Below are 17,964 nucleotides of genomic sequence, written 5' to 3' on the forward strand. Positions count from 1 at the left end.
CGGCCCTTCAGGGTGCCAGGCTCAGCTGCAGGCCCCCAGACCAGGCCGTCCCCCACCCCCAGCCAGTTTCTCCAGCTGTAGAACCAGATGGCCCTGCTACCTGCTGGGGCCTGGGCTGAGAGGGCCCTGACCCAGCCCTGCTCCTGCCGCACCAGACCAGCTGCCTGCAGTACCTGGACGCCCGCAACACGCCCCTGCTGGACCACTCGGCGCCCTTCGTGGCCCGCGCCCTGCGCATCCGCAGCAGCCTGGCGGTGCTGCACCTGGAGAACGCCAGCCTGTCAGGGCGGCCCCTCATGCTGCTTGGTGAGCCCCAAGCCAGGCGCTGGGTGGGGACGGTGGCTCGCTTCGGGGCGGGGGCTGCCAGCCAGGCCCCTGGGCGGGGCTGCTCATGAGCCCTCCTGCCCCCAGCCACGGCCCTGAAGATGAACATGAACCTTCGGGAGCTGTACCTGGCCGACAACAAGCTCAACGGCCTGCAGGACTCGGCCCAGCTGGGCAACCTGCTCAAGTTCAACTGCTCCCTGCAGATCCTGGACCTCCGGAACAACCACGTGCTGGACTCAGGTGTGTGTGAGGTCCACCCGCCCCTCCTGCAGTCACCCTGCACCCACCGTGCCCCCCTGGGTGTTCCGTGCTGGTGGGGACACAGCGGTGACCAAGACGACCCCAGCTCTGCTCCCCTGGGGCTCACAGTCCCGTGGGGAGTGCAGACCAGCCCCAGGTGGTGAGGGCTCCGACTGGGCGGGCCAGCCTGCGGGGCCCCAGGGGGGTGCCTGTGGTGGGGGTCGGGTCAGGGAGGCTGTCCTGGCAGAGGGGCCGCTCAGTGGAGACGTAGGATGAGGTGAGATGTTGAACAGATGTGAAGATAATCACTGTCTGGGGCAGGAGCCCTGAAGGAGGCGGGGCTGTTGGGTAAGAGGCCCACTGCATGCTGTCGAGGGGCAGGGAGGGGCGTCCGGGTGGTGATGGGGAGGCTGAGAGGGGCCCACGGGCTTGTGCCTGGGAAAGGACCCAGGCGGCAGCAAGCGTGCAGGCCTGGGGTGGGGAGGGACTTAGACATCCTCAGGCGTTTGGGGGGAGAGCTGGGGTGAGCCGGGAAGGGTTGGGAGGAGAAGGGGAATTGTCAGCAGGAGGAATTCCGTTTCCTCCTGGGGGAGGCGCTGTGACTGGCTCACACCTGACCAGGGTCCCCTGGCCTCTGTGTGAAGGAGGGGGAGGGGCGTGAGCAAGTGGGGCGGCCAAGCCCAGACACTGCGTTTGCAGACCACCTGCCTGCTGCCCAGCCTGTGGCCTCCGGGCTCTGGGCTGTGCGACCTCTGCCCTCTGGAAGCACGCAGCAGAGATACGCTAGAGAAGTGCCAAGTCTGTCAGGGGGTGAGGTGTGCCCTGGAGCACAGTGAGGCAGCAGCAGTGGGTGGAGCCAGCTGGCCGGGGGCTGTCCCAGGGGTGGGGGCCACGTTGGAGCAGAGGTCTGGGGGACAGGGAGGAGTGTTCCTGCCCGGGGATCGGGGAGCCGTGGGTGCCGCCAAGGCAGGGGCGGTGCAGCAGGAGGTGGCCGGGCCACGGCCTGGGGGCTGGGCAGGCCCAGGTGAGGTCGGAGGGTGGCGGGCCTTCCCACAGCCACGTCTCCTGGGGAGGCGCCCGGACCACAGTTGGGACTCGCCCGTGGGCCTCCCCCAGGTCTGGCCTACATCTGCGAGGGCCTCAAGGAGCAGAGGAAGGGTCTGGTGACCTTGGTGCTGTGGAACAACCAGCTCACGCACACGGGCATGGCCTTCCTGGGCATGACGCTGGTGAGTGGGCTGGGGTCCCCGCCACCAGCGCCCCACCCCCAGTCCTCCGCACGGTCGCCTTCCCACCAGCATGCCCAGGGCCTTGTCCTCCCCGCCCGCACCCTTTTTCCTGCGGGGAGGCGCCCTTCTGTCACTGTTTTTGAGTCCAGCCCCATAGCCTAGCACAGCACTTTGCACAAGGCGGAAATGTCTTACACCGGCAGGTAACATTTCCGGAAACCTTTAGCAAGTCTTCAATCTGTTTATCATGCAGAGTCTAAAGCCCGCAGGGGACAAAGGCTCAAACGTAGGTGAAGAGTTCCCCAGGGCCAGGCCTGTGCCCAGAGTCTGCCGCCTGCTGGCCAGAGCAGAGGGCAGGCCTGGGCTTGGGGAGTGGACAGGTCAGCTGGCACCTGGGGAGACTTCTGGGTCCACGCGGGATTCAGCTCTAAGCAGGAGCATGCTGGCTCCAGGCCCGCCACACTGCCCACGGGGCACGCGCGGGTCTTTCTCTGTGGACTGGCCGGCCCCTGCTCATTCCCGCACCACCCCCGCAGCCACACACACAGAGCCTGGAGACGCTGAACCTCGGCCACAACCCCATCGGCAACGAGGGCGTGCGCAACCTCAAGAACGGTCTCATCGGCAACCGCAGCGTGCTGCGCCTCGGCCTGGCCTCCACCAAGCTCACCTGCGAGGGTAGGGCTCAGGCGGGCAAAGGGGGCCAGGTGGGCCTGGGCGGTGGGCGGCCAGCTGGGCGTGGGCTCGTGGCCAGCCCCTGCGGTCCCCCTCCCAGGCGCGGTGGCAGTGGCGGAGTTCATCGCCGAGAGCCCCCGCCTCCTGAGACTGGACCTCCGGGAGAACGAGATCAAGACGGGCGGGCTCATGGCGCTGTCGTTGGCCCTCAAGGTGAACCACTCCTTGCTGCGCCTGGACCTGGACCGCGAGCCCAAGAAAGAGGCGGTGAGCGGGCCTGCGCTGGGCCCTGAGGGTGGGGGCGGCCCGGCCCAGCGGCCTGACCGCAGGGACCGGCCCGGAGCCCTAGCCAGGCCTCTCTGCCCACAGGTGAAGAGCTTCATCGAGACGCAGAAGGCGCTGCTCGCGGAGATCCAGAATGGCTGCAAGCGCAACTTTGTGCTGGCCCGGGAGCAGGAGGAGCAGGAGCAGCGGCTGCAGCTGTCGGCCTCCATGCCGGAGATCACAGTCACTGGGCCCCAGCCTGACGCGGAGCCCGGCAATGAGCCCGGAGATGAGCCCACTGCCATCGAGGCTCAGGAGAACGGGGCTCCAGCCCCAGGGCCCAGCCTGGACTCCGACTCCGACTCTGATTCCGAGGGGGACGATGGGGAGGACGAGGAGGATGGGGAGAGGGCTGCGGCCCCCCACCCGGCTCCGGGGCCCCCCACGGACTCCCTGGGCCCTGGGGACCCGAGCCCCCCAGGCAGCCCTTCCCCCCCTGCTGAGCAGCGCATCTCCGTGTCCAGCCCGGGCCGGGGCCACAAAGTGTTCGTGGTGACTCGGGTGGAGAGCCCCCCCGAGAGGGCAGAGCCCCCCGTGCCGGCCTCTCCCGTTTGTCCTCCCCCTCCACCAGCCTCATCCTCCCCACCGGCCTCCCCCGCCCTACCGCCAGCTGAGGCCATCAGCGCTCGGGACGCAGGGTCATCTGAGCCTCAGCCACAGCCAGAGCTGCCTCAGGCCGGGCCACCACTGCCCAACGGCCTGAAGCCGGAGTTCGCCCTCGCACTGCCCCCAGAGCCACCCCCAGGGCCTGAGGCCAAGGCGGGCAGCTGTGGCCTGGAGCATGGTGAGAGGAGCTCTGGGGCGGGGTGGGACCCCTGCCTGTGAGTGGGCTCGGCTCTTCCCTCTTTAAAGTGGCCTTGTAGGGACAGGGAGGAGGGGGACTTGGTCCTCGGTGCCCACCCTGCCTCCCCTGGGTCCTGGGAGCTCTCCTCGGGGGTCGGGGCCCAGCTTGGGCGGGACTGGTGGGGACAGGTGGCTTCTGCACCTGCCTGACTGGGGGTCACCCGCCCCACCTGCCCCACCCGCCTGGCCGACGCCTGCAGAGCTGAGCTGCTCCAAGAACGAGAAGGAGCTGGAGGAGCTGCTCCTGGAAGCCAGTCAGGAACCTGGGCAGGAGACACTGTGACACTTTAGGTGAGGCGGGGGCCAGGGGGCTGGGGGCAGCGGTGCAGGCCCCAGATCTGACAGCGCCCCCTTTCTTCTTCCCAAGTTCCTTTTTTTCCCGTCGGTCTTCAACTGAACGGAGGCCAGAGCCATGAGAATCTGCTCACCCTCACCCCCAGCCTTCCTGAAGCCGGGGACGCCAGGGGTGGGGGCCCTTCTGGGGACCCCGCCCCCCACAGCTACACTACACGGAGCAGGAGCTCCAGGGAGCGGCCCTCCCCAGCCTGACTTGAGCACTTGTATTTGTGTGTCCAGCCCCCGACTCTGGGCCCAGAGTGGATGGGAGGGGGAGGAGTCTCCTAGGCCGCCAGCCCCAAAGCCCCGGCTTTCCTGGAGGGGCACACTGGGCCGGCTCACCCTGTGGAGCCCTTGCTGGTGGTGCAGCACCCCGCCCCCAGACCCCAGGCACAGACAGGGCAGAAGGCGTGGCATGGGAGGGGCGGTGCGTGGCGGTGGTGGTGGTGGTTGAACTTGGTAGAGCGGCCCCAGACAGGGCAAGGGCCAGGTGCGGGTGGGGGATGGGAGCAGAGAATCAGAGCTTTCTTCTTCTTAAGTGCAATAAATCTATCAGGGAGCTGCGTGGGGAGCAGCCAGGGTTCTGGAGACCCTGCTGTCCAGGCCACTGGAAGCTGCCCCCTGAGAGGCACTACAGCCCGGGGAGGTGGGGGCAGGGGCGGGCAGAGGGCGGGGTGGGGCCACTCCTGTCGGTGCAACTCTGTTCACACCTTTTCTAATAAACCAGAGCTGGGTCCACCGTCTGCCTGTTCTGCGCTCGAGCCCGTGCCAGGGCAGAGGGGGAGGAGGCAGGTTCTGGGCCCAGGGAGGGAGGACAGTGGGCCGAGGAGCTCTGGAAGCCGCCCCTCGCGCCCAAGGCCACACATGCACCTAACCCAGCAGGCTCCCATGCCCCAGCCCTCGCCTCCCTCGGGGATGCGCTCCGAGGGCGCTCCAGCTTCAGCTCTGGGTTCCCAGGGTGGCAGTGCGGCGCTTGGGTCCACTGGTCACTCCCTTCCCGGTCATCTGTGGCTCCAGGAGAGCAGGGCACCAGTCTGTCCACGCTGGCCCTGGCCGTCCTGGCGGGGGTGTGCCTCGGGGCCCGAGCCAGTGCTGCTGGAGCCCCTGGGTGCCAGACATGCCGGGGGTGCAGCCAGGAGACTGGGGGGCAGTCTGAGCTTCACTCTTCAGAAAAGGAAAGAGCCACCCGTGGGGGGGAGACCTCTGCACCCACCCTTCTCTCCTGCACGGGAGGCTGACACGGGGCAGGGGAGGTGGTGGGAAGACCACAGAGTCCGGGTGTCACGGACGTGGAGCCCTGGTGCCACTTGGCTGCTGCTCGCACTCAGGAATCGGTCCCCAGCTGCCTGGGCGTCTTTAGGCCGCTGTCAGTGGTCATTGGCAGCCGTGTGTGACCTGGTTTGGGGGAGGGGCTCAGGGAAGCCGTGCACACAGCCACCGGCCCATGGCACCTGCCCCACTCACCCCATGGAGCTGGGGCCACAGACACAGTCCCAGTTCTGAGTGCTGGGCAGCAGCGTCCTCCAGCCAGTGCCCCCTGTCCCACCTGCCCACGCCACCCCCACCTCATCTCAGTCCAGCTGTGGTCAGTTCCAGCTGTTGCTCAAGAAGCAACCCCCCCCGGGGGGCTTTCCGCCCTTAGCACAGCATGGTGGGGGCTCGGACATCCCCATTGTGACCCCTGCCACCACCTTCAGGCTGGTGACTAATGGGCTGGGCTGGGGGACAGGGGACCTCAGCTTCTCAGTCCTTCATGTGATGCCTCTCAGGGACCAGGGGCCTGTTCCCAGCCTTGTCCCTGCTCTTGCACTAAGTTTAGCTGAGGGTGAGAAATTTGATCTTTCCAGCCATTTAGAGTTGAACTGTGTCCCCACCTCCCCCGACACCTAACCATGTGCAAGTCCTCACCCCCAGGACCTCAGAGTGGGACCTTTGGAAACAGGTCTTTACAGAGGCAGTTGTGTTAAAATGAGGTGACACTCGTTTAACACGAATCCAGAGGCTCTAATCCAGTAACTGGTGTCCTTATAAAAAGGGGAAATGGGGCCCTGGCTGGTGTGTGGCTCAGTGGATTGAGCACCAGGCTGTGAACCATAAGGTCTCCGATGTAATTCCCAGTCAGGGCACCTGCCTGCATTGCTGGCCAGGTTCCCAGTAGGGGGCGCTTGAGGCAACTACGCATTGATGTTGCTCTGCCTTCCTTCCTTCCCTTCTCCAAAATAAATAACATTTTTTTAAAAGAGGGGGAAATGGGGACAGAGACAGATAGGGCAGGAAGATGACGTGAGGACAGAGGGAAGACCATGTGGAGATGGACGACTGGAGTGACGGCAGCCACAAGCCAAGGGATACCAGACTGCCGGCACAGTGCTGGGAGCCGGCAGAGGCCGGGGGGACGCCTTGCAGGTTTCCAAAGGCAGGCGGCTCTGCTGACACCTCAGTTTCACACTTTGAGCCTCCACTGTGACAGATTACGTTTCTGTTCTCAGCCAGTTTGTGGGACTTTGCGATGAAGCCCCAGGAGACAGGCAGACCAAGTCTTTGGGGCTCCTGGTGTTCTGACTTTGGGGAGTCCTGTGTCACGGGATGGGCTCCCTTCACCTCCAGCCACCCAACATCACTACAGCTCCGTGAAGAAACACGAGTCTGCGCTTGGCCTGATGCCGTATCCGGTCTCCAAGATACCGGTGCCATGACCCCCCAACTTGTTGCCCCAGTGGGCAAGGGACACACGTCACTTCCGCTCCCTTATTGCCGGTGAGGACGAGCCCCATGGGTGCGAGTTCCAGCAGAAGCTCCAGGGGGGGCGGAGAGTCCTGGCGCACAGGGAGCCAGTTCGGGCACCTGCAGCCACTCCGACGCCGTTTGGTTTAGTGTTTTCACCATCTTCCGAAACTCTAGCTTTGCCAGGCACACAGTGTAAGCTAAATGGGTGAGTTTGGCCACTGCTCCACACCATGTGACGGGGCTGCAGCTTCTTCCTTCCTGGGGCCGGGGTCCTGCTCCGGGGGGATGCCCAGCCCCGCCTCCTGCAGCACCACACTCCTGCAGCCCGTGTTTGCTGCCTGCGCTCAGCATGGTAAGACACAGAAGCCCAAGTCATATGGAAGGCTTAAGGAAGGCAAAAGGAAGGGACATATAGTGGCTCCAATAGCAGGTCTACAGAGACGTTGATCTAATGCTGTCATGAGGACCTGTGTGTCCCTCTCCAAGGGGGCTTCACCAGTGGGCGGGCTCCCCTTGCTGTTGGGAACCTCTCCCAGCAGGTCCAGGTTACTCTGCCAGCTTGGCCGCAGCAGGAGTGAAAAGCAGCACCTCAGCCCTGGCATCTCCTGCCACAGTCCCTGGCCGGCTCTGCCCTACACCCACCGTGGCACAATCCCTGGCCAGGGGTCCTGGGGGGTTGCGCCCAGCCTTGAAGCTAAGGAATGAGGTTGACACTCCCACCAGGCTGCAGGGTGTGAGGGTGGGTGCTTTGAGAGTTGGGGCTCCCTCTGGGCCCCAGGGCCCTGACTCAACAGTCATGCCCTGCTGGCCCACCCTCGCACCCTAGACTGGGCCAGGCATACCATGGGCCTGAGTGTGTAGCTATGTGACCAATGAGGGGTGGACAGGAAGCAACCCTAAGGAGTGACACCTCATCCTAGGTCACTGTCTGACCAATGGGAGGGTAAGGTGGTGCCAGACAGGCACAGTCCAGCCCTAGGATGGCCCTCCCCTCGCCCTGGCTGTATGACCTAGGTGTGCTCAACGTCCCTGACCTCACCAAGGGGCTCATCAAATGGCCCTAAGGCAGCCTCCCCTGAACAGTTACTTATCCAGGGAGGCGGTACTTCCCACCCAGCTGGTTGAGATGCCAGGGAGGCTTAATTAACGAATCACGCTGGGGGCTGAGCCACACTGCAACTGGAGTAGCCCTCTTGAGGTCACCTCAGACACTGCCCTCAAAGACGCCAGCTCTTGCCCTGCCCACGGAGGTGCAGGGTTAGGGACCGGGGACAAGGACCTGGATCCCCTGAGGCCTGGGCACTCCACATCACCTCAGTCGACGTGAGGCAACACATCCATCCTTCATCTGCCTGCCTGGGCCTCGCCCACAACCCCCGCCGCTCCCCTCTGCTCGGGGGACACCAGCCACAAGGCTGCCGGCCAACCTGCTGACTCCCTGGGCAGGAAATGGGCTTGGCAGAACAGGGCCTAAAGACCAATCAAAGGCTTTCACACCTTCGTTTATTGCACTTGAACTTGAGTTTCTTAGTGGTCCTTTGGCACCTCTTTCTGACCCTGGTATTATTGTCAGCTACTGCCAACAGCTCTTGCCGGCTCGCACACTCGCCCGGGGGATGTAGCCAGCACCAGCCTCCTTCCCAGCACTGGACCCTGGACCTTGTCCCCTACAAGTGTCCTCACCTGGGTAGAAGGGGCAGTTGCCCCCTGCTGGCCCCAGAATCCTTCATCCAACGCACCCCTGGGTTGGATTCCCTGAAGCACAGGGCACTCAAGCCACTGGTCTCGGCTTACTCCGGTGTGTCAAGTCTTGGGAGTGAGGGGTGTCGCCTCGGGGGTGGGGGACTTCCCTGTGGGGGTGGGGAACTTCACTGAAGACATAGGGGGCTTCGCTGGCCTGCACAGGGCTGTGACCAGCAGAGTGGCCTGACCGGGCCGCCCCAGGGCTCTGGTCGACTCTGTGGGCCCCGCGGGCAGCTTGGGAGGTGTGGTTGGCTCGGGAGTTGGGGGTTTCGCTGCGGGAGTGGTGGCCTTCGCTGGTCTGCGCAGGGCTGCGCCCTGCAGAGTGGCCTGACCGGGCCGCCCCAGGGCTCTGGTCGACTCTGTGGGCCCCGCGGGCAGCTTGGGAGGTGTGGTTGGCTTGGGAGTGGGGGGTTTCGCTGCGGGAGTGGCGGCCTTCGCTGGTCTGTGCAGGGCTGCGCCCTGCAGAGTGGCCTGACCGGGCCGTCCCAGGACTCTGGTCGGCTCCATGAGCTGCGCCGTCAGCCCGGGAGGCATGGTTGGCTCCGTGGGCAGTACGGGGAGCATCGCCCGCCGGGGATTTGGGCGGGCTGGGTGGCTTTAGCGTGCTGACAGCCCGGATAAGGCCCATACGACGGCGGATGGAGTGGTCCAGGTTGACTGTACAGCGCAGCAGGGTCTGCGCCTCAGCCACAGAGAAGGGGAAGTCCTCGCTCAGGAAGCGCTGAAAGAGCTCGGGGTCGCCATCCAGGTCGAGCACATTGTGCAACGGCTTGGTCATGGTGTGCAGCTCCTGGCAGTTTTCGAGGAACACATCCCAGAGGCGCGCGCGGGCCTCTGGGGCGCCCCCTGCCTGCTGCCGGTCCTCTAGACACTGCAGCGCCCAGCTGAGGCGGCAGGGCCACTGGTTGGCGAGCACGACCCAGGCCACGGCCTGGCGAGGCGTGGGGCCACAGAAGTCCCGCTGCTGCTGCTGCAGCAGGCGCACGGTGATGGGCACGGTGTTGACAATGCGCCGCATGGACACCAAGTTGTCGGCCACGTACTCGTAGAGGCAGTCGCGGTCGTCATGCAGGCAGTAGAGCGCCTCTTGGATGCGGCGCGCGGCCTCGGCGTCTATGTGGCTCTGTGTGACCCTGGCCCCTTCCTGCATCTCCACCGCCAGCAGCTGTGAGCCCTCGTCGGCGCCCGGGCTCCCGGGCCGCAGCTGGTGCGCCATCTCGCGGTACAGCAGGTCATCGCGGCTCTGCACGGCATCGTGCAGGAACTGTAGCTTGGTGCGGCGGCCCATGATGGGCACGGAGAAGGGCAGCGTGACGGTGCGGTTGAGGAAGAGGTAGCCGTTGTCGGCCGTGCCCTTCATGGAGCCGGCACACTCGAGGCACGCGGCCATGATGCTGGGGTCCACCACCAGGATGAAGATGAAGGGTGCGTGGCTATCGGACAACAGGGTGTTGATGGCGTTGAGCACGCCCACCACGTTCTCGGAGCGGCACGTGTCCAGCCCCGTGATCTCGAGCACGATGCGCAGCCGGCACCGCTGGTAGATCTCCATGAAGCACAGGAAGTCGGTGACCAGCTCCACCTCCTTCTTCACCTCGCCCATGAAACCCAGCTGGCTGCCGAACTTCTCCTGCGACACGAGCTGCTCGATCTTTTTGCGCTGGCTCACGAACAGGTGCTTGCCCACCGAGTACACGGCCATGAGCAGACCCGAGCCTGACAGCGTGGTGGCTGCGCCGCCGAACACCCGCAGCAGGTTGTTGTCAGTGCTACTGTGGCTCAGCGCGTGGGCGCCCAGCGACAGGTAGAGCAAGGCCAAGCCAAAGCCCAGCGCTACCAGCAGGGCCACCAGCGCCAGACACACACGGCGCCGGCAGTGCCACTCGCGCTGGCGGAAGCCCTTCGTCGTCATCGCCTTGTTGCCCAGCACCGAGTACACGCTGAAGGGCAGTGCACCGTAGTGGTGGCGGATGCCCTCGCACAGCGTGGTCACCAGGCCGGCCCACAGCTTGTCGGTGCCCTCGTACTCCCAGGCGCTGAAGCGGATGAAGAGGAATTTCACATTCTTGCGCCGCAGGTGCACCTCGGTGATGATCGGCTGCATGAACACCAGGTACCACAGCAGCTGAGGGAAGCCCCAGCGGCTCACGGACCGCGGCCGCCACTGCACACGCTGCAGCTCCTCCGCCTCGCGCTGCGCTGCCTCCTGCTCCATCAGCGCTGTGGGGACATAGGGCGCCGGGTCGGTGAGGGTCCGCCTGGGTGGAGCTCCGACCTGGGCGGGGCTCCTCTGGGGGGCGGGGCTAGGACAGGGATGGGGCCTGGTAGCTGCGGTGGGAGGGAAACAGCTGGGGCAGGTGCGTAAAGTGCGGAAGGAAAGGCTTGGAGCCAGGCTTGGACTGGGAATGGTCTGAGGGTGAAGGTTGAGGGTCAGGGGTGTACATAAGAAGAGCCCCCAGAGGAAGAGGAAGCAAAGGGGCACGGAAGGCTCCAAGGAGTGAAAGGATATGAGGTTCTGAGGAAGACAAATGGGCAGCAAGAGTATAGCCTTGATCTGATTTTCCTGGCTTACTCCTCCTCCTCCTCCTCCAGCTCTCAATTTAGCTGTCTCCTCCTCCAGGGAGCCCTCTCTGATTCCCTGCTGGATTAAGCACCCCATGGCTCTCCCCACACCCTCCCTCCCCATCTTCTTACCCACTCTGAATTGTCACTGGGGACAGGTGTGTCTCCCTGTCTGAACTGTGAGCCCTTGAAGGACAGGGCCCTGGTTGTCTTGGTCACCAAGGGAGTGCTGGGGGAATGTTTGAAGGCTGGATCGTGAGAGGCTGGGGGTGGGATCTGTCTGCAATGAGGTTAGTGAATGAATGAATGAATGGGAATGTGTCGAGTCACCTAGCACAGAGCAGGCACTCCATAGCCATTCTCTCTTTCCTTAGAGCCGATCTCCTCTCCTCCCAGGCCCCTGTGTGCGGCGCTGAGACAACACGGGGCAGGAGAGTGCTTATTCAGCAAGTGCTCACCAGGCCTGGGCACACGGAGGTGAGTCACCTCCAGCCCTCCTGGCCACAGCTGGGGCTGGGGGCTGAGCTCCAGCAGGGTTTGGAAGCAGGTCCGAGCTGTCTCAGATCCTGACCAGGTCTCAGCCCAGGTCTTCAGGTAACCCCTGTCTGTGGGGCTGGTGCAGGCACCATGCCCCGGGCCAGAGCTGAGGAGAAGGGATGGGTCTGGGGTGGGAGAGGGGAGCAGGAGCCTGCAGCCTCTCTGAAGAATGTAGCCTTCCACCCTAGGGTGCTGGGAAGCCACGGGAAGCTTTTGAGCAGAACAACGGGAATAGACATGTGTTTTAGAAAGATTCCTTGGAGAGGGTTTGGCAGGGGAAGGGGGTGAGACGGGAGCAGAGACTGGAGCAGGGACCCGGGGGCCCAGGCTGTGGTGCGAGGAGGAGATGCCTGCTTGGAGCCGTGTTAGGGCATCTGGACTGGGGTGGGCCGGCCTCAGGGGCGAGTGGATCTTGGGGAAGCCTGGGGCTGGGGCCGGAGGCTCCGTCTCCTGCGCCCTCCCTGCCGACACTCACCAGTGATCTTGTCCAGCATGAGGTGCAGGCGGCAGCCGAAGGGGGCGTAGAAGCCCACGGTCACGGGCACGGGCACGTGGCAGAGGGTCTTGGCCAGGCAGCTGCAGTAGACATCGTCCTCTGTCAGGATGTCTGGGGGCCCGGGTTGGGGAGGGGGTAGAGGTGGGGAAACCGAGTCAACGAGGCTGGCCGGGCACCACCCTCCTCCCCCCCACCCCCCCGCCATCCAGAGCGCCCGCTCTCGGCCCCTCTCTGCAGCAGCAGCACCCCCTCCCGGAGGCGAGTCAGATCACACCTCAGGAGGACGGAGGTCTCTGTGGCCGCGGGCAGGGCCAGGTGCGTCCCGCTCGGCTGCCCAGGATGAGCTGACCCCCAAGTCACCAGGCGAAGGCTGGGAAGCCGGACTCCCCTGGCCCCAGCCCACAGACCGGTGAAATTTGGCTGCCCCGGTCTTCCGTCAGCAGGCTCGGCCACCAGCCCAGTGTCCCCTGAGAAAATCCCGTGACCCCTTCTTGCAACTTGAGGCCCTTGGGTGCGTGAGACTCTGCTTTCCACGCTTGGAGCGTCAGCTCCCGCCTGCTCTGTTAGCCTGGCTTCCGCGTGGACAGGGCTGCCGTGACCAGATTCCTCTCAGATTCTTGTCCGCCCCGACCAGGACCTCCCTCCTTCCCTCCCCTTGACCCCATGCCCGCAGTCGCTGAGCCTGCCCTGCCTTCGCCCAGCAAACCTGCCTTGTGGTCCCCGCCCTGTTGCCCTCCTCTGCAGGACCCAGGTGGAGCGCAGCCCCTGGGAGTGGGCGGCAGAGACACTGGGGGCAGGGGGACTGAAGGACCTGGCCAGGGGTGGGCCCTCCGCCGTGCCGTGGTCTGGAATGGCCGTTTCGGGCACAGATTTGGGGTTAGGTCCTGGCACCACATGCAAGCACCTAGAGTTGGGGCCCCACAAAGGCAGGGCTCCGTCGTGGGGTGCAGAGGGGGGGTCGTAGTTCCTGTCTTTCACAGAGGTCTGTGGGCTACAGGGCCCTTCCCTTGACAAGGGCCCAGCCTGGGCCTGGGGGCTCAGCAGGGGGGGGGTCACAGGAGGACGTGGGACAAGGTCGGTCAAAGGGTCGGCCGGGATGGATCTGCTCCCACCTTTGACCCTATGGCTGGGTGACTTCACCTCGTTCAACCCCCACTGGTCTGTGTGGCTGAGCATCGTGACCCAGAGGCTCCAGTGACACGGTGGCTCCTGACCTGCAGCCCCAGTCCCTGCTCAGCCATCGCCCTGTTCTCTCACCAGAGCTGGCAGCCAGCTGCGTGTCACCCCCTCCGTCCAAGGCCAGGCCACCGGCACCTCTGGCCTGGACTCCTGCATCCGCCCTCGCCGCCCACGGTCCCCTCTCCTGCTGGAGCAGTCAGCTCCCGCCCCGTCCACCCTCTGCGCCGCCTGCCCTCTCCCCTTGCTGCCCACAGTCTGGCCACATTGACCTCCAAACTGCCCCTGAGTCTGCACACTTGCTGATCCCGAGGCCACTTACTCAAGGGAACTGCCCTGTCTTTGCTCAAATGTCACCTTAATGAGGCCTCCCTGACGCCACTATTTAATTTGAAAACCCCAGGCTCCCCCTCGGCTCTCCCTGCTGGGTTTCCCCAGCTGTCTCCTGTGCACACCTCCCCCACCGCCCCTGCTGCGTGCGCTCTCAGTGGGCAGCAGTCCATCTGCCCCGCTCCCTGCGCACCCCCTCCCCCCTGGAGCAGAGCCTGGCACCCTCTAAGGGGCTCAATACTTAGCCAGTGAATGCATTGATGAATCAGTAATGAATGGCTGGACCCCTCCCATCGCTGCGTGGCTCTCTCCGTTCCCCCCACCCTGGCCACTCCCTACCTCCTGCTGCAGCTGCTCGCTTGACCATCCGCCCCACACCAGAGCTGGCCAGCAAGCCCCTCACCCCTGCCCTGCACCCTCTCTGGCCGGCTGGACCAGGGAGGGAGTGCCAGGGAGACACAAAGCAGAGCAAGGGAGTCAGCCAAGGAGTCCACCGGGCCCAAGACGGAGGCACCACGGACAGGCCCAGCCTGGAAGCCTCGGATCCCAACAGGTGAAGCAGAGTGGCTGCCCGAGGCCCAGGGTCAGGGATGAGCGCCCTCGCAGACAGGGACCAGAGGGAGGGGGGTGGGGCAGACCCCAGGCCCAGGCAGGAAGAGAGGCGCAGGGACAGAGCCCCAGGGCAGGCGGGGTGAGCACCGGAGCTGTAGGAGGTGAAGGGGCCACAGGCTGCCCCTGGGGCATTCAGGGACTGGGCGCCGGTGGGCCTGCCGGACTTCGCAACGGCGCCAGTTGTGGAGGGCAGGGCTGGGCAGCTGCTGGTCATGGCGGGTGCTGCTGAGGTGGGTGCAGTGGGCGGCTGGGGGGCGCAGGCCGGTCCCAGGGGGGCAGTGGTGGTTGGAGGCGCCCCCTTCTGGGTGCTGGGACCGGGGCAGAGACGCTGCCGCAGGGGGCTGGGGGCTGGGGGCTGGGGCTGCCGCTGTTGCTGCTGCTGCTGCCGCTGCTGCTGCTGCCGCTGCTGCTGCAGGAGAGGGGGCTGGGGGCCCCGGCGACAGCCCCCGACAACCCCCTGCTGGCTGTGGTAGACCAGCTGTGACCGCACCTGGGAGGGCTGCGGACAGGGCCTGTAGGCCGCTGGGTCATGGCACCACTGGTGACAGCGTCCTGGAAGGAAGGAAGTGGGGGTGACTGGGCCCGGGTCCCTGAGCCCTGGGCCACTGGCGGGAACCAGGTGGGGTCTTTGGATAGAGGGGGCTCCGATTTCCAGCCAAGGCCCAGGAGACATCGGCGAGGCAAGAGGGGGTGTGGCCTCTGTGTCCCCGTGGGTCAGGGACAGAACAGGTGCAGGGGCCGGGGCTTTAGCTGGATGAGGGGCTGAACTCCAGAGCCCCTGCCGCCCCACACTCCTCAGTCCCTGAGGGTCCCCCTGTGGGGTAACAGGAAGCCATGAGGAGCTGGCCCCGGGTTGGTCCGGAGGAGGCCAGAGTGGTGGGAGATGGCCGTGGAGAGGGGACAGGTAAGACAGGGAGGGGGGCGGGATGGGGGCCTGGCACCCAGGCTCCAGCCAGGCTGGTGAGAAGGGGGCCGCCCTGGGAAAGGGACAGGTCACCCCAGGAGGCTGGTCCCCGCCACGTTCACATTCAGTTGTGGGAGGTCTCTCTCCCCCTCCCACCACACAGCCCCTCTAGGCGGTGCCCGTGGGCCTGGTGATTTGGGGAGTGAGCATCCTTCCCACGCTGGGGGAAAGGGCGGGCCAGGCGGGCCTCCTCTGCTGACGCCCCCAGCCCAGGCTCCCAGCTCGGAGCCCCCAGGTCTGTGGTGCCCGTGCTGCCACCCCCACCCCACCCGCAGGAGCCTCTACAAGGGAGTGGAGGCAGCTTCTCTCCTGGGGCCTGAGCTTCTCCCACTCCACCATCTGCTCCGCAGCCCCCCTTCTCCCTGCCAGGCCCCCCCCTCCAAACCGAACCCCTACCTTTTTTGTGCCCCAACTCCGGGTCCAAGAAGTAGCTCTCGGGGCAGCCCCGGGGGGGCAGCATGCCCTTGGCGGTGTGGACGGTGTAGTGCTGGTGCATGGCGGCGGGGGGCCGGCTCCGGGGTGGAGAGGATGCGTGAAGCGCCTGGCCCCTTTGGGCAGCGGCAGCAAGAGCGCGCTTCCGGGACAGCCACCTGTGACCTAGGGCAGGTGAGAGACCGTCCCTGACGCTGGGTCCCAGGTCACCCGGTGGAGGGGCTCTTCAGAGGGAAAGCGAGAGGTTGAGACTGGGGGGAGGGACTGCCAGACGGAGGAGGACAGAGCGCGGTTGGGGGAGTTGGGGGCTGATTGGGGGTGGGTGAGACTTCCAAGGGTCAGGCAATGGGGTGTTTGGGAAGCCCTGGGTGTCTCCGAGAGGCCAGGACCATGGAGGGTGCTGAGCAGATATAGGCTGGGGAACCTTGGGAGCTGGTGGGGGGCTGGGGAAAATTAGGGGAGAACTGGGCATGGGGCACGCGCCATGGGAGGTGGGGACTGGTGCCAGCTGAAGGAGAACCCGGTGCCCCGAGAGGGGCGGGGCGGGAGCATGGGATGGCTGAAGCCGGGGCTGGGTCCGCTAGAGACTAAACGAGGGGCTGAAGGGAGGGGAGTTCCGGGGGAGCAAATGCAAGCGGGAGGCTCCATCGGGGCAGAGGCTCCGTAAACTCAGGGAGAGACGGGGCGCCGTGGCTTTAAACTGTGAGGCCCCGAGAGCAGAAGTGAGGGAGGGATGCTGGTTGGGGGTGGGCAGAGGAAATTGGGGTGAAAATTGGGGCTCAATGAGGGTTCGGGGCCGCTGCCTGCTGTCCCCCCGACCTGGGGTCCCCCATACCTGATGGCAGCTCCCTGCCCGGCCACCGAGCGCTGTGCCGGCCCCCGCCGCCAAACTGGTGAGAGGCCAGGAGGCGGGGACTGAGCGGCCTGACCGGTTTGCCCGCCCAGTGGCCCCGCCCCCTCCCCCAGCGCGCCCGCCCCATCCCGGTACTCTCCTCTCTCGAGGACTGTGGGGACCGTACCTGAGGCCAGGGATGGGGATGGCTGGCCACGGTGCTGCCTGCGTGGGGCCTGCCAGGGGGTCTGCGGGGCCAGCCCTGGACATTTCCACCGTGGGGAGGGAGGAAGCCGGGGCAGGGACCGAGGCCAGGCCAAGCCGAGACGCAATCCTGGATTCGGATGCCAGTTCCTCCAGGGTCCAGCTGTGTGACCTTGGGCGAGTGACTTCACCTCTCTGCGCCTCGGCTTCCTCATTGCTGAGTGGGCCGGAGTTGGCGCCTACCTCCGGCGGCTGTTGGGAGGAGTCCCCGGAGCAGAGCGGGGCACATCGCAATGACAGCAGCGCACATACTGGGGACTGACTGACCCATTTTCCGGGCTGCTTTAAATGCCTCTCCCGTAATGACAGCCACGACGACGCACGCTGTGGAGGCTTGCGGGGGGCCCCACGCGGCGTGCACGCCTCCCTACACGCGCCCCATTCCTGCCCATCACGCCTGGCAGGGGTTGAGATGCGCGCTTTGCGGTGAAGTCCCTCTCGGGGTCACACGGCGGGGCTTTGAAAGCAGGCTCAGTGGCTCGTGCCAGGGCTCTGCCTCCTGCCGGCTGGTAGGTGCGTGTGGGGGCGGGGGGGGGGGTCGCCTGAAGACATTCTTCCAGAGGTGAGGGCGGGGCTAGACAAGAGGGGCCTGGAACCGCGGTGCCCTCTGCTCTTCGGGGTCCTGCTCCCTGCGCTATGGAACAGTGGCTGCCGGGGACGCTGGGGACCTGGAGGGCATGGGGAGGCAACCGCGGAACAGCGCCCAGGACAGTGGGATCAAGGACAGAGAAGATACCCGCCTGCCCTGCAGGGCGCCCCACCCCCGGGGGTGACCAAATATGGACCCTGCCCTCCTCCCGAGCCAGGCCCTCAAGTTGCTCCTCCCTGCCCTCCAGTTCTGCACGCTGTCCCAATGGGGGGTGAGCCCCTAAGCTTCTTTGAGGCAGGCCTGGGCCAGTCGCCTCTCTGGCGCATCCACGCGCATGGTTCAGCCGAGTAATTGTGGTTCCCTGGGGGAGCCGAGGACCGCGGCGGAGGGTAGGCCAGGGAATGCGCGCTCGGCGTGTGGGCCGGGGCGGGGCCGGCAGCGTGCCTACGCAACTCTGCATGGGCGGAGGGGCCCCGCGCTCCGGGGATGTTTTAAACAAGGGGCCCCTTCCTCGTCCCATGCCCGCATTGGGCAGCGGGGAGCAGAGCCCAGCAATCCAGGTGTGTGATGCCGCAGCTGTTCCGAGTGTCAAGGAGGGCGGGGGTGGCGCAGGAGGGCAGCATCCGTCCCCTTTGTATGCCTTTGGTTTGTCAGGCACGTGGAGGGTAGAGTGTGTGTGTGTGTGTGTAACGGGGGTAGGGATGAGGGTGTCTGGCCTGCCCCAGC

At 65.6% G+C, this 17,964-nt stretch overlaps 2 protein-coding genes across 3 annotated transcripts in view; one reads left to right on the forward strand and one right to left on the reverse strand.

Moving 5' to 3' along the window:
- Positions 1-4,717, forward strand: part of PPP1R37 (protein phosphatase 1 regulatory subunit 37) — a 36,962-nt gene extending 32,245 nt beyond the window's left edge. Inside the window, exons 6-13 of the mRNA XM_028529993.2 lie at positions 156-306; positions 412-567; positions 1,684-1,796; positions 2,333-2,474; positions 2,572-2,738; positions 2,841-3,579; positions 3,839-3,929; positions 4,006-4,717. Of these exons, the coding sequence (XP_028385794.1) occupies positions 156-306; positions 412-567; positions 1,684-1,796; positions 2,333-2,474; positions 2,572-2,738; positions 2,841-3,579; positions 3,839-3,921 (1,551 nt within the window). The 3' untranslated portion in view covers positions 3,922-3,929; positions 4,006-4,717. The remainder of the gene's footprint in view (positions 1-155; positions 307-411; positions 568-1,683; positions 1,797-2,332; positions 2,475-2,571; positions 2,739-2,840; positions 3,580-3,838; positions 3,930-4,005) is intronic.
- Positions 4,718-8,184: 3,467 nt separating this feature from the next.
- Positions 8,185-17,172, reverse strand: NKPD1 (NTPase KAP family P-loop domain containing 1). Of its 2 annotated transcripts, XM_036013029.1 has the most exons (5): positions 16,389-17,172; positions 15,518-15,718; positions 14,245-14,709; positions 12,019-12,150; positions 8,185-10,664 (listed from the first exon to the last, which is right to left on the reverse strand). In XM_036013029.1, the coding sequence occupies exons 1-5, from the start codon at positions 16,531-16,533 to the stop codon at positions 8,473-8,475; spliced, it is 3,135 nt and encodes a 1,044-aa protein (XP_035868922.1). In that variant the 5' UTR covers positions 16,534-17,172; the 3' UTR covers positions 8,185-8,472. The 2 variants fall into 2 exon arrangements, with proteins under 2 accessions (XP_035868922.1, XP_035868921.1); XM_036013028.1 differs by lacking the exon at positions 14,245-14,709.
- Positions 17,173-17,964: the final 792 nt, after the last annotated feature.

The sequence above is a fragment of the Phyllostomus discolor genome, chromosome 12, assembly GCF_004126475.2.
Source record: "Phyllostomus discolor isolate MPI-MPIP mPhyDis1 chromosome 12, mPhyDis1.pri.v3, whole genome shotgun sequence".
In the NCBI taxonomy this organism is placed as follows: domain Eukaryota; kingdom Metazoa; phylum Chordata; class Mammalia; order Chiroptera; family Phyllostomidae; genus Phyllostomus; species Phyllostomus discolor.

Excerpts from the sequence above, each read along its gene's own strand:
- NKPD1 (XM_036013029.1), bottom strand. The coding sequence starts at position 16,533 with ATGGGGCGGGCGCGCTGGGGGAGGGGGCGGGGCCACTGGGCGGGCAAA. Across the intron at positions 15,719-16,388 it reads GGGCAGGGAGCTGCCATCAG|GTCACAGGTGGCTGTCCCGG; the intron begins GTATGGGGGACC and ends CACCTGCCCTAG. Across the intron at positions 10,665-12,018 it reads CATGCTGGACAAGATCACTG|CGCTGATGGAGCAGGAGGCA; the intron begins GTGAGTGTCGGC and ends ATGTCCCCACAG.